This window comes from Odocoileus virginianus, chromosome 20, assembly GCF_023699985.2.
Source record: "Odocoileus virginianus isolate 20LAN1187 ecotype Illinois chromosome 20, Ovbor_1.2, whole genome shotgun sequence".
NCBI lineage: Eukaryota > Metazoa > Chordata > Mammalia > Artiodactyla > Cervidae > Odocoileus > Odocoileus virginianus.
In genome coordinates, this window is record NC_069693.1 from 1229818 (window position 1) to 1242467 (window position 12650).

Consider the following 12650-nt stretch of genomic DNA (forward strand, 5'->3'; position numbering starts at 1 on the left):
TGCTTACAGGATTCACAGGTAAGTGTTGCCACCTCCTGGCAAGTTCAGGAATCACATGATATTGGTTACCTTGACAAGAGAGGAATTCCCCCTTCGTGGATCACAGCCGTGTGGTGAAGGGCCTGCGTAAATCAACGAAGCTAGGAGCCATGCAGTGCAGGGCCACCCAAGACAGAGGGGTCATAGTGAAGAGTTATGACAAAATCTGGTCAACTGGAGGAGGAAGATTAATCCCCCCAGGTCGGAAAGTGTCCAATATGCTACTGGGGAAGAGTGGAGGGTAATTCCTAATAACTCCAGAAAGAATCAAGTGGCTGGGCCAAAGGGGAAAGGATGCTCAGCTGTGGATGTGACTGGTGGTGAAAGTAGAGTCCAGTGCTGTAAAGACAGCATCACCAACAACACACATGAGTTTGAGTAAACCTCGGGAGATAGTGAAGGACATGGGAGCCTGGCGTGCTGCAGCCCATGGGGTCACAAAGAGTTGGACACAACTTAGCATCTGAATAAGAAACAGAGGAATTCATCCAACTGTTTAGATAGATCTCTGACATCAGTCCCTTGGTATGGCTTCCCTTGCCTTGAAAGGCCTCTTAAAAGTTCAGTCTGAGGGACTTCCCAGGCGATCCAGCAATTAAAATGGCTCTGGGCTTCCATTGCAGGTGTGTGGGTTCAACGACAGATGGGAGAACTAAGATTATGCATGCCCTTTGGCATGGCCAAAGAATTAAAAAAAAAAAAAAAAAAAGCACAGCATGTTATATAAAAAGACAAAGAAAATGCAGTTACATTGGGGGTCAGGGACCTCCAGGCAGTTTCACAGACTGTTACCCACACAGTGTTGTGATACACTTCCAAATTAAGCCATAGATATCTGGGTGATGACTCCTGACTTTCGGAAGGCTCAAGTCAGAAGATATCAGCAGGGACTTTTATGCCTTTCTGATAACAGTCAAGCCAGACTGCCTAACCATTACCATCAGTAATCAAACTGACCTTAGTGTTATCACAGGATTTTAGGCCATGCTGTGTGGTGTGTGGGGCCTTAGTTCCCCAGCTAGGCATCAAACCTGTGACCTCCAAGTTGAAAGCATTGAGTCTTAACCACTGGACTGCCAGGGAAGTCACTATCACAGGATTTTTTAACATTAAACAACACATAATAAATCCTGTTATTCTTATCTTAGCAAAATGTCAAAGCCAGATATTTAGAAGTCCCTAGAGACAAAGCTAGAACTGTTTTGGTTCAGTTTTAAAACAAATTTTGTCTTACATGAAAACAAATGCCCAATACAGCAAAATTTCTGGGATGCTGGAATATAGTCACTCCAGTCATTTTCGCCCGAGAATTCCATGGACAGAGGAGCTTGGTAGGTGACAGTCCATGAGGTCGAAACTGTTGGACATGCCTGAGTGATAGAACAAGTGACTACATTAGGTGCAAGTTCTTGAATAAATGACACTATTCACCTTAAGAAAACAGAAAGGACAAACTAAATCCTATGTTTGGCAGCTGTATGATTATTCCACCATATCCTCCTACCCTGGGAGTCAGGGCAGCAAACTGACAACCGATTAAACCTCTTTCAACAGGAGTTACCAAAAACACTGGGTAAGTCACAAAACCCATATCTCTGGAATTCTAGATTTTCATTCTCTCAGCCCCCATTTTCCTGGCTGCACAGCAATAGACTTGACCTGATTCATCGAGTCTAGGGACTTCCCTGGAGGTCCAGCAGTTAAGACACTGCACTTCCACTTCAAGGGTGTGGGTTCAATCCCTGGTGAGGGAACTAAGATCACACATGTTGCATGGTGTGATTTTGAAAAAGAAAAAAATACTGATTCATCAAGTTTAAGCAAATCCACAGAATGTTTATAGATTGTCATGTAAATGAACTTGACTATAGAAGAAACATAGCACTGGAGGTCCTGACAATTTCTCTACCCTCTCATCCTGTATAGCTATAGTATGGGAATATCTGAGGAGGTACCTTTAGCAAGTACATCCCTCTAGGGTGCTGTAATCTCTCCAACTACTTATTATGCATACTCAGTGTTTCTGAACCAATGTGGTTCCTGTAGGACACCCAGCTAGTGACACTTACCTCCCAAATTCTGAACTCAGACTCCTTGGCAGATACCGGAGACCAACTGCTTCTTACTAATGCTTGAGAACATTCTACAGGAACAAGGGACCATATGGCTCTCTTCATACTCACAAATAAAACTAGCATTGAGGCCACATGTATCTGATGGGACCCAGAAGTCAGTCCTATAATACCTTGACAGCAATGCAAACTGGGCCAAAAGTGGACAGCTATTCTTTGCCATCATACTGGGCTCTCTGAAGCACAGAAATCTGAGGGTTCTCATGAAATCTGTTTACCCTTTCACACTGGTAGAACACAACTGTGTCCTTAACAGACTCCACACAGTAAACAGAACCCTCAAGATTACAGGTAGCTCAGAGTAGGGACTTTATTACTGTTCTAAAATGAGCAGGTGTGGGGCTCATGGTTCCAAGGCTGGGGAACTTGGAGACTGTATTTTACACTCCTAACGAGACCAAGACATCCCAAAGGTAAATCTCTGCAGGCTTTCTGGAGAACACACGTGCTGATCCTTTCCATACTGAATGCAGTAAAAGGGGAAAATAAGGCCCCCTGTGGGCCCCTGAGGCTACTCCTGACTCCTCCCAGGGACTGGGGAGACAGCAGAAGTCGGTCTGCCTGAGCCTGTAACCAACGCACATTGTGGGACTTGTCCCATATGCAGGATGCCCTCTACCACCGGCAAAGGCACTTAGTATAGAATGTGCACCACAGCTCCTGAAAGCAACTCACACGTAGGGTGCTCGTCGAGAGCCTTCCTGTTGTGAGTGTTCATATGTATAAAGTGTCACTTCTGATTGATGGCTCTCTTACAAAGCCCATGCTCAGATCTTTACTCCGGGGAGTTGTCAGGGTGAACAAGGAGATAGCATATTCCCTGGACTCTAAAGCCATTTTCCAGTGTGGCCTTTCTGTGCTAATAAGGTTTGTTGTTGTTCAGTCACTCAGTCTTTGAGAACCCATGGACTGCAACATTCCAGGCTCCCCTGTCCTTCACTATCTCCTAGAGTTTGCTCAGATTCATGTCCCTTGAGTTTGTGATGCCATCCAACCATCTCATCCTCTGCCACCCTCTTTTCCTCTTGTCTTAATCTTTCCCAGAATCAGGATCTTTTCCAATGAGTCGGCTCTTCACATCAGGTGGCCAAAGTATTGGAGTTTCAGCTTCAGCATGTCTTCAGTAAATATTCAGGGTTGATTTCCTTTCAGAGTGACTGGTTTGACCTCCTTGCAGTCCGGACACTCAAGAGTCTTCTCCAGCACCACACTTTGAAGGCATCAATTCTTTGGCACTCAGGCATCATTATGGTCCAACTTTGGTCTTTGGGAAAAGGCTTCCCTGCTTCCCTGGTTGCTCAGTGGTAAAGAATCCACCTTCCAATGCAGTAGATATGGGTTCAGTCTCTGGGTTGGGAAGATCCCCTGGAGGAGGACATGGCAACCCACTCCAATATTCTTGTCTGGGAAACTCCATGGTCCATGCAAACTCCATGGGGTTGCAAAGAGTCAGACACAACTTAGTGACTAGAGAACAACAAGGCTTTCCTATGTCTGGTGCACTCACAGGCACTGCCAGGAATTCTCAAGTGCACAGTAAGCTGGGAGCATTGGGTAAGATATATTCCATGTTCCCTGCACTCTCACAGTTCTTCTCCAGTATGAGTCCTCTTGTGGAGAATAAGCGTGTATTTTCAGTTGAACTCTTTCCCGCAGTTACTGCAAACATAAGTCCTTGCTCCCATGTGAACCTTTCAGTGCTGAGTAAGATTTGGCCTTTGAGCAAACTCCTTCCCACACCTGCTACACTCATAAGGCTTTTCTCCAGAATGGGCCTTCTGGTGCTGAATGAGTTTAGAGGTGCAACTGAAGACTTTCCCACATTTCCTGCACTTGTAGTCACTGTGTGAACTCACCAGTGTAAATTAAGTTGGGAGCTTTGACTGAAGGTCTTCCCACATTCGCTGCCCTCATAGGGCTTTTCTCTAGTGTGAGTTCTCTGGTGCAGAACCAGTGTGTGTTTGCAGTTGAACTCTTTCCCACATTCACTGCACATGTATGGCTTTGCTCCTGTGTGAACCTCCTGGTGTTGAATGAGGTTCGATTTGCTATTAAAGAATTTTCCACAGTTACTGAACTGAAAGAACCTTTTTCCTGTGTGAACTTGCCTGTGTTCAAACAGGTCAGAGACCTGTCTGAAAAATTTCCTGCATTCATTGCACTTGTAAGGCCTTTCACCTGTGTGTATGGTCTGATGTTTGAAAAGGTCACAGCTTTGGCTGAAGCATTTCCCACATTTGCTGCACTCATGAGGTCTCTCTCCACTGTGGATTCTCTGATGTCAAGCAAGCGTCTTTCCAGGTGAATTCTTTCCCACATTCACGGCAGTTGTTAAGCTTCTGTCCAGTACTAAGGGCTCCCCCACAACCAGTTCTCATGTGGGGTCTTCATTCTGTCACGAGGGACCTAGTGCTGAAGGTCAGAGGCAGCTGGCATGTGCATTCTGCCTTCACCATGTACATAGATATTCTCCATCACACAGATTCTGCAGCTTTTCAGAGTCTCTGCTCTCATTCTTCCTGAAGAATTTCTCTCCACTGTGCTGTTTCTGGTGCTGGTGGAGGTCTGCACTGAACCAGAACTGTCTCCCATAGGCCTCACACTTGTGTGGCTTCTGCCTGGCTTTCCCCTCCTGGTTATTCATTAGGGTGAAAGATGTCTTTTGATATTGGGCCAGACATGTCATATGGCTGGGTCTTCAGACCTGCCACAGGGGTCCTAAATGGTGACATTCTTTCTAAAGAAGTCGTCTGCTCAGAGGAAGCAGCCTCAGCCTCCACTCCATGGCAACAATCCGCAACAGAGGAGTGCCCAGTGAGACACATGTTGACTTTCAGGGAGGGGTCAACCCCACCATAAACATGTCTGACACACCCAGGGTGAGTCCATGGGACTATTCACAGGAGAGTGAGGTGGGACAGGTTGACGAAGGGGTTGCTGTGCAGTGTGGGGCCTCTGAACATCACAGAGTCGGAGAGGCCTCCTGACAGCAAGAACATGAGTACAAGTTTCAACAAACAGCTTCCAGGAGGAGCTTGGTCATTGGGGCAGGTGAGTGCTAGGGAGAAAGGCATGTCCAGGTCCAGAAAACTCCAGTTACAAGTGAGTAACTGGTGTTCAAAGATGACTGGAGCGTATGTGCACCTCTCATGAGACATGCAGTGCAGGCCAATGCTGTAGACAAATGCAGACTGAGCAGTAAGGAGTAGTGGGTGCAAGGTAGATGCTAGGGTCCAGAAGTCAGACTAGAAGTAAGTCACAGTGCTCAGAATATGGGGAAGAATAGGTAGATTTACTGTGTGGCCACGTGCATGCTCAGTCACTTCAGTCATGTCCAACTCTTTGTGACCCCATGGACTACAGCCCACCAGGCTCCTCTGTCCATGGAACTTCCCAGGCAAGAATACTGGAGTTGGGTTGCCATGCCCCTCTCTTGGCAATCTTCCCAACCCAGGGATTAAACCTGTGTCTCCTGCAGTGCAAGTGGATTTTTTTTTTTTTTAATGTGGAGATACCCATATAGGACTTGAAATCAAACACTGGCAGGAATAGTTGATATTTCTGTATTTGAACCCAACCTTGACATCCCACTCTTCTCGGTGTCCACTCACCATGTCCCATATGAGGCTCTTTCTCTGTGACTGGAGTCATCTCCACCTGGGCAGGTATCCAGGGTTCTTCCCTCTGCTCCAGCTGCATGATGAAGTGTGATCTGGTAGGTATGATTCCTGAGGGAAACCCAGGACAGGTGAGTACAAGCTCAGAGCAACCCATCTTGTGACAGACTACCAGTTAAAAAATAACCATTCCTCCAACTAATAAAAATAAATCAAAAAAAGAAAAAATAATAATAATTATCATTGGGACTTCCCTGATGGTCCAGTGGTTAAGACTCTGAGCTTCCAATGCAGGGGCTCAGGTTTGATCCCTGGTGGGGGAACTAAGATCCCACATGCTGCACTGCATGCCCAAATAATAATAATCATTATTATCATGAAAAGAACCATGAAGGAACCACCCAAGAGTCTCCACTAAGTAGTGACTATATGAGTGCTTGAAACTCTGTTAGGATTGAGCTTCAGAAAAATGTCACCTGGAGCAAGAGGCCAGAACCTTGGGCACATAGATGTCATAATTCTGGACAGATTCACCAACCCAGAAAGCAACTATAATTAATGGGCTCCACTGGGCCAACCATGCCTTGTGATCACTTAAACCTCAGCTTGTGTGGCTTTGGGGCTTCTCAGTAAGAAGTGAGGACACAGCTACAGAGCTCAGCCCTGGCATCTCCTCCAGGAGACAGAGCAAGAAATCAGTGTGGGAAGGACAGGGTGGACCCTGGGGAAAAGGAAAAAAGAGATGGGGCTGGTGTGAGGGCCTTACCCAGGGAGGCTAAAAGTGCCAAGGTCTCTAGCATCATATTTCCATACAGAAACCTCTGGGCCTCACCAAGGAGCCTCCATTCTTCCAGAGAGAAGCACACAAACACATCCTCAGACAGGACACAGCCCTGCAAAGATGGGGACACAAGGTCCATGAGAAGTATCTCCACTGAACATCCCCAAGTTGCCTACCGATAGCAGTGTCCTGCTCCCTCATGTCCCCAGGTTGCCAGGTCACAGAAAGTACCAGGCACTGGTACCACTGGACCTCACTTTCTCCTGACCACCCCCAGTGAGCACTGTATCAGCCCACAGCAACAACGAGTGGGCTGGGAGATAGATGCCATCTAAAGTCCATGCCTGGGCTTTCCTGGTGGCTCAGTGGTAAAGGAGCTACCTGCCAACGCAGGAGATGCAGATTCCATCCCTAATCCAGGAAGAGCCCAGATGCCATGGAGCAACTAAGCCCAGTGCCGCAACTACGGAAGCCCTTCTGCCCAGAGTCAATGCTCTGCAACAAGAGAAGACGCCGCAGTGAGAAGCCCTTGAGCCACAACTAGAGAAAGCCCAAGTGTCAGTGAAGACCCAACACAGCCAAACAAGCAAATAAGTAAAATTAAAAAAAAAAGAGTCCGTGCCTGGCCCAGTTCCCCTAGGGAACCCTGTAACATACTTCCTGGGCATAATTCCTAAATCTGGGCTCACTCTTTCACTTACGTCTCCAATGACAGGGACCATCAGTTAACACTCCCTTCTCTCATGCACTTTGCTCTTCAGACTGTGTCTCCCTCACATCTTGAGCTACCTACCACCAGGCTTCTGTCCCACATCACAGATGTCACACTGGACTCCTCACAGGTCACCCTGCACACAGCATGGAGAGAGCACTTGGCAATGCAACCAGACTGCCATCTTGTCACAAACCTCCAATGGCCTCCAATGCCAAAGCCCCCATTCCTGGTCTAAAGGCCCTGCAAGTTGGTCCTTTTCCTTTCTTCAAATCCCAGGGACCCAGAACCTCATGCATGCCTCAGTTACTCTCAGCCCTCTTCCATTTCTCAGCTGTATATTGTATTAGTTTCCTATCACTGCTGGAACAAGTCACTATGAGCTGGTGGCTTAAATCAACACAAATTTTATCATCTTACATATGGAGGATGTAAATCCAAAATGGGCAAAGGTCCCAGGAATTAGGAAATGGAGGTCGTTGTGCTGTTTATCACACACATGTTGTCCCACCTGGTGACAATGTTTCTACATCTGAATATTAACTTGACAACAGACTTCCCAATTCACTGGCTGGCATTTCCATCCTTTCAGCAGCTAAACTGAAAACTTTGGGTCCTCTCTCCTCGACTTCCCTCGCTCATAATCCACTTAAGAAAATAACACCAGCTTTAGTAAAGTTACAGCTTGAATGCCGTGGGGCAGCTAAGCCTGTGTGCCACAATACTGAGCCTGTGCTCCAGAGCCCTATCTCTGCAACAGAGAAGCCACCACAGTGAGGAGTCCATGCACCACAACTAGAGTAGCCCCACAGTAATGAAGACTCAGCCCAGTCAAAACTAAATAAATAAAGTTAAAATCACAGCCTAGAATTACAGCCTCTTGTGCCACTTTCGCAGCAATCACTCCAGTGCAGCCCACCGACATTCATTTAGATGCCTGCGATAGTCTCTGCCTCAATTTCCCTGTGCTGTGACCACATATAAAACTAAAATTCTCAATGAGCTTATGGTTGCCAGGGGGCAAGGGAGACTTAGGGAGTTTGGGATGGACACGTACATACTGATTCATTTAGAATGGATAACCGATAAGGACCTACTGTACAGCACAGGGAACTCGGCTCAATGTTGTGTGGCAGCTTGGATGGGAGGGGAGCTCGGGGGAATGTATACATGTATATGTATGGCTAGGTCCCTTAGCTGTTAATCTGAAACGATCACAACATTGTTAATTGGCTACAAAAAAGTGAAAGTGTAAGTGTTAGTCACTCAGCTGTGTCTGACTCCTTGTGACCCCATGGACTATAGCCTGCCAGGCTCCTCTGTCCCTGGGATTCTCCAGGCAAGAATACTGGAGTGAATTGCCATCCTCTCCTCCAAGGAATCTTCCCGACCCAGGAATCAAACCTGAGTCTCCTGCATTAGCATGTGGGTTCTTTACTGTCTGAGTCTCCAGGGAAGCACCTAACTGTCTATACCCCAATGCAAAAAAAGTTTAAAAAAAAACACACCTAAAATTCTGGTCTATAACCTCTGCAGAAACTGAACCTGATTTATATCCACTTCCAACTTAGGGATCAATCAGCCCTCTCCCTCCCTTGCTTGTGAACCTCAGCTTCAGGGAAGTGATGGTGCCCAACTCCCTTGTTATTACCAAGCTCTGAATAGGTGGCCTTCATTTATCTCATGTGGGTGGGCTTGTGCCAGGGTCAAGCCTCGGCAGGATCCAGGGGGTACCCTTGGAATGAATGGCGTTGGCAAGAGAAGACACGTGAAACCAGCCTTGATAGGGCCAAGTCTGCGAGGGAGAGAGAGAGAGAGAGAGAAAGAGTGACCAGACGTGGGGCTGCAGAGTCTGGCAGAGTCTGGCAATGCTTTATTTTTCACCATGGCTTTAATACCCTAAGTTAGTACATTTCTAAGGGGAAGATAGTTTAACGTTACATCAGCTTGTTCTTCACAAAACCAGGGTGTTTTCTGCATACATCTTTGTTTACGAGGGTCTTGTACATTATCTTCTGGCCTTGGAGCCTATTAACATTTTATGCAAGCCAGGTGAATGTAAACCTATTTTCCATTTCTATGGTGACCTTAACTGAAAGGTAACAGTCTCATAGGGCAACAGTACAGAGTAGAAGTATAACCTTGTTAACACAAAAATTAATCCTTCTGCAGAAGTTGTCAGTTGAGTTTATCTAAGAAGTTTACCCAGACTGACTCTGCGACTTTGGTGAGGCAGCCTCTGCCTAGCACTCCTGGGTGATAATGAACAACCATCTCTTGTTACCACACTAGGGCTAAGCTCTTATTTTTCTAGATCAAAACTATATTAACAATGGTTTCCACAGCACAGCCTTAGTACATTAAAAGCAAAATCACAGCAAGCAAATGTCAACCCAATAGCCACCTTTAGAATAATTTTTCTTATGTTTTCTAATAGGACTCCTTCATCCCCCCAAAAGGCTCTATGTCTATTAGGGCTTCTATATAATCAGGTTCTTTATGCTATTTTATGATTAGGGTATTATAAGCAATCATGCATATTAGTACCAAGGGCATAAACACATTTGCCAAACAAACTAAAATACCAACAAAGGAGTTTAAATTAAAACACTCCTTTCACCCTGAATAATCTCATAAAATACCACTACCCAGGAAACTTACTGATTGAAGTTCTAAATTGATTCTTATTTGGGAAGAGATCGGGGAAGGCCTTCTGCCTGTGTCACAGAAATTAGGGAGTAGTCTATTGAAGCAAGCATCAGAAAGACAGATATCATCTTTAAGGTGAGCGCTGGGGGCAGCTTTTCGAAACCCCTGAAAACCTGATCCGCCTTGCCAGTCAGGTCTTCTCCTCACGGCCTTGTCGTGGGTGGGATCTCGCGCCGGCTCCCGGCAGGCTTGCTTTATTCCCACACCTGCCCTGGCTCCGACCCCACCATGACTCCGCCTCCTTCACAGCTCGTTCTCTCTGCTGCCAGAGGCAGCCTGCTGAGACTTGCTCCAAATTCCCCAGAGCTCCTGTCACCCTCAGAGCAGAGGCCAAGACTCTCAGCCAACCATTTCAGGCCTGAACCCTGTCCCTGTTGTCTACCCCCCAAAAGGAAAGAGACTACTGGGTCATTGAACACTCACAGCTCAGCCTCACCTCCAAGCACCTGAACACGCTTGGGATACCTTTCATCCCTCACCTCTCTGGGTTCTATGGGAAGCTCGCCATGTAACTATGGCTTCGATTGAACCTGTCTCCTCAGGGAGGGCTTCCCAGGCGGCTCAGTGGTAAAGAATCTACTTGCCAATGCAGGTGACATGGGTTTGATCCCTGGGTTGGGGAGATCCCCTGGAGAAGGAAATGACAACTCATTCCAGCATTCTTGCTGGAAAATCCCAAGGACAGAGGAGTCTGGTGGGCTACAGTCCATGGGGTCACAAAGAATCAGACATGACTGAGCACGTCTTGCCCCAGGACGGGGGTGCTAGTCTTGTCTCCAGCATTCTGCACTCCTGTAGATGAGATGGGACGCAGGAAGCTCTGGAAGCTCACAGGAAAAGGCCCCTCTTCTGGGCCATGACTGGCAGAGAAATGACAGGTTGTAGCATTGAGAATTCTGGGTATTTTAGGGCCCAGTTTGCCTCCAGTCACGAAGGGGAAGCCCCTGGTCAGAACATGGAAGTAAACGAATCATTTATTGAGGGCTTACTGTCTTCTTAGCCTGCCAGTTGCTCCCAAGCCTCAGGCTGCATATCACACCTCAAAATCTCTGTAACCAGATGAGGCTGGTACCAAACCCAAGTTCAACTGCTTGCCACTGGAAAAAGCAGACAAATGTTGGTGGGAAAGGAACAATTGCTTTATTTAGGAGACCAGCAGTCTGGGAAGATGGTGGACTAGTGTCCTGAGACCATCCAAGTTGCCGGTTATGAGACAAAGGATTTAAAGGCTGTGTGTGGAAGTGGGCTGCAGGGTGTGTGATCTGCTTGTGCTCAGTCCTCAGATTGGTTGGCCTCAAGGTGAAATTTCAACAGGTCTGATTCTATCTGCTTGTGGTCAGCAGTTTTCCCCCGGTGGGGGGCCTGCTTCCTGTAAAATCTCTAGCAGGCGCTCCACATCCTGAGTGAGATACGCTGATTCTGGCTGTTTTGGAGGTTCACAGCCTTCAAATACCAGCCTCTGAATTTGGAACCCAAAGCCAGCAGCTTCACTTCCATGATGTGGAATGCAAACTGATGTTAAAACCTCTCTTGCAGACCTCTGTGAAGTTACTTAAATATTCCTCAAACATAAATGAGCATTCACTAAAATAGTACCCATATCTTGGTAAGGTTATATTATTAAGGGCTTAAACCAGGGCATGGTGCGCGATTAGTGCTGGCTACATGGTCCTCATCATCAGGAGACTGGGCTCTCAGGCACCTGTGTGGGAGGTGAGGTAAGACTGCCTATGTACAGAGTTCTGGGCAATGTCTATCAAAATTCATACACACACACCATGGACCTATGAGGAGCCTTAACAGGAATGCTTTAACATTTTATAGAATGGCAGTGTGTACAATCTGTACCATTTAAAATTCATGTAGGAAGAAAATAATCACACATACAGAATGATGTCATCAATTTCAGGTAGCCAGTTTCATTAGGGGTATGTTCTTCTAGGCAAGATGATTCAAGATTTATAGTTTAAGAAATATTTTTCCCTCAGGAGTATATTTTTTTGAAACAGGCAAGAGCCATTTTTTAACTGCACCATAAGGTATGTGGGATCCTAGTTCTCCAGCCAGGGATCAAACCCATGCCCCCTGCATCAGAAGTGTGGCGTCTTAACCACAGCATAGGGTAGTAGCATAAATTTTTTATATCTTACTTTCAAATTCACAGCCTTTGAACTTACACTAGAACCAGTCATGTGTTTGGCTTCAAATTGGCAATGCAATCTACCACATGGTGTCCAGTGTCTGACTTCAGGGCCTGTAACCCCATTACTGATTATGGTAGGTTAGCCAGAAAGCCTCACTTCTCTAAGCCTCTGTTTCCTCATTTCTGAAAGTGGGAAACAACAGTATTTATAGCACATGATTGTTGGGATTATTACCTGGAGAATTACATGCCATCCTCTAGTCATTCTCCCAACAGTGCTTCAAACCTTTCACATTGGAAGACCAGGAAATGACTCCTGACCATCCATATTCTCTTGAATTGATTCAGAGGCCTTCAGGTGTTCAATTCCTCCAGGAACAAGAACCTCACCTGCGGGGAGCCAGCCTGACTGCTCAGGCTCCTTCTTGGCTCTGAGAGAGATCAAGAGGTCCCTCTCTGTCCCGCCACCCCTGATTTATTAAAGCACAGGTTGGCCTTTCTCACCTCCCTCAAGGAA

At 46.5% G+C, this 12650-nt stretch overlaps 1 protein-coding gene across 1 annotated transcript; it reads right to left on the minus strand.

Moving 5' to 3' along the window:
* Positions 1–3754: 3754 nt before the first annotated feature.
* Positions 3755–6693, minus strand: ZNF671 (zinc finger protein 671). Its single transcript, XM_070450258.1, is given in 8 exon segments — positions 3755–4017; positions 4020–4462; positions 4464–4555; positions 4557–4668; positions 4670–4818; positions 4820–4968; positions 5786–5899; positions 6555–6693. Coding segments are annotated over 8 exon segments (1359 nt in total). The 5' UTR covers positions 6592–6693.
* Between the last annotated feature and the right edge of the window lie 5957 nt (positions 6694–12650).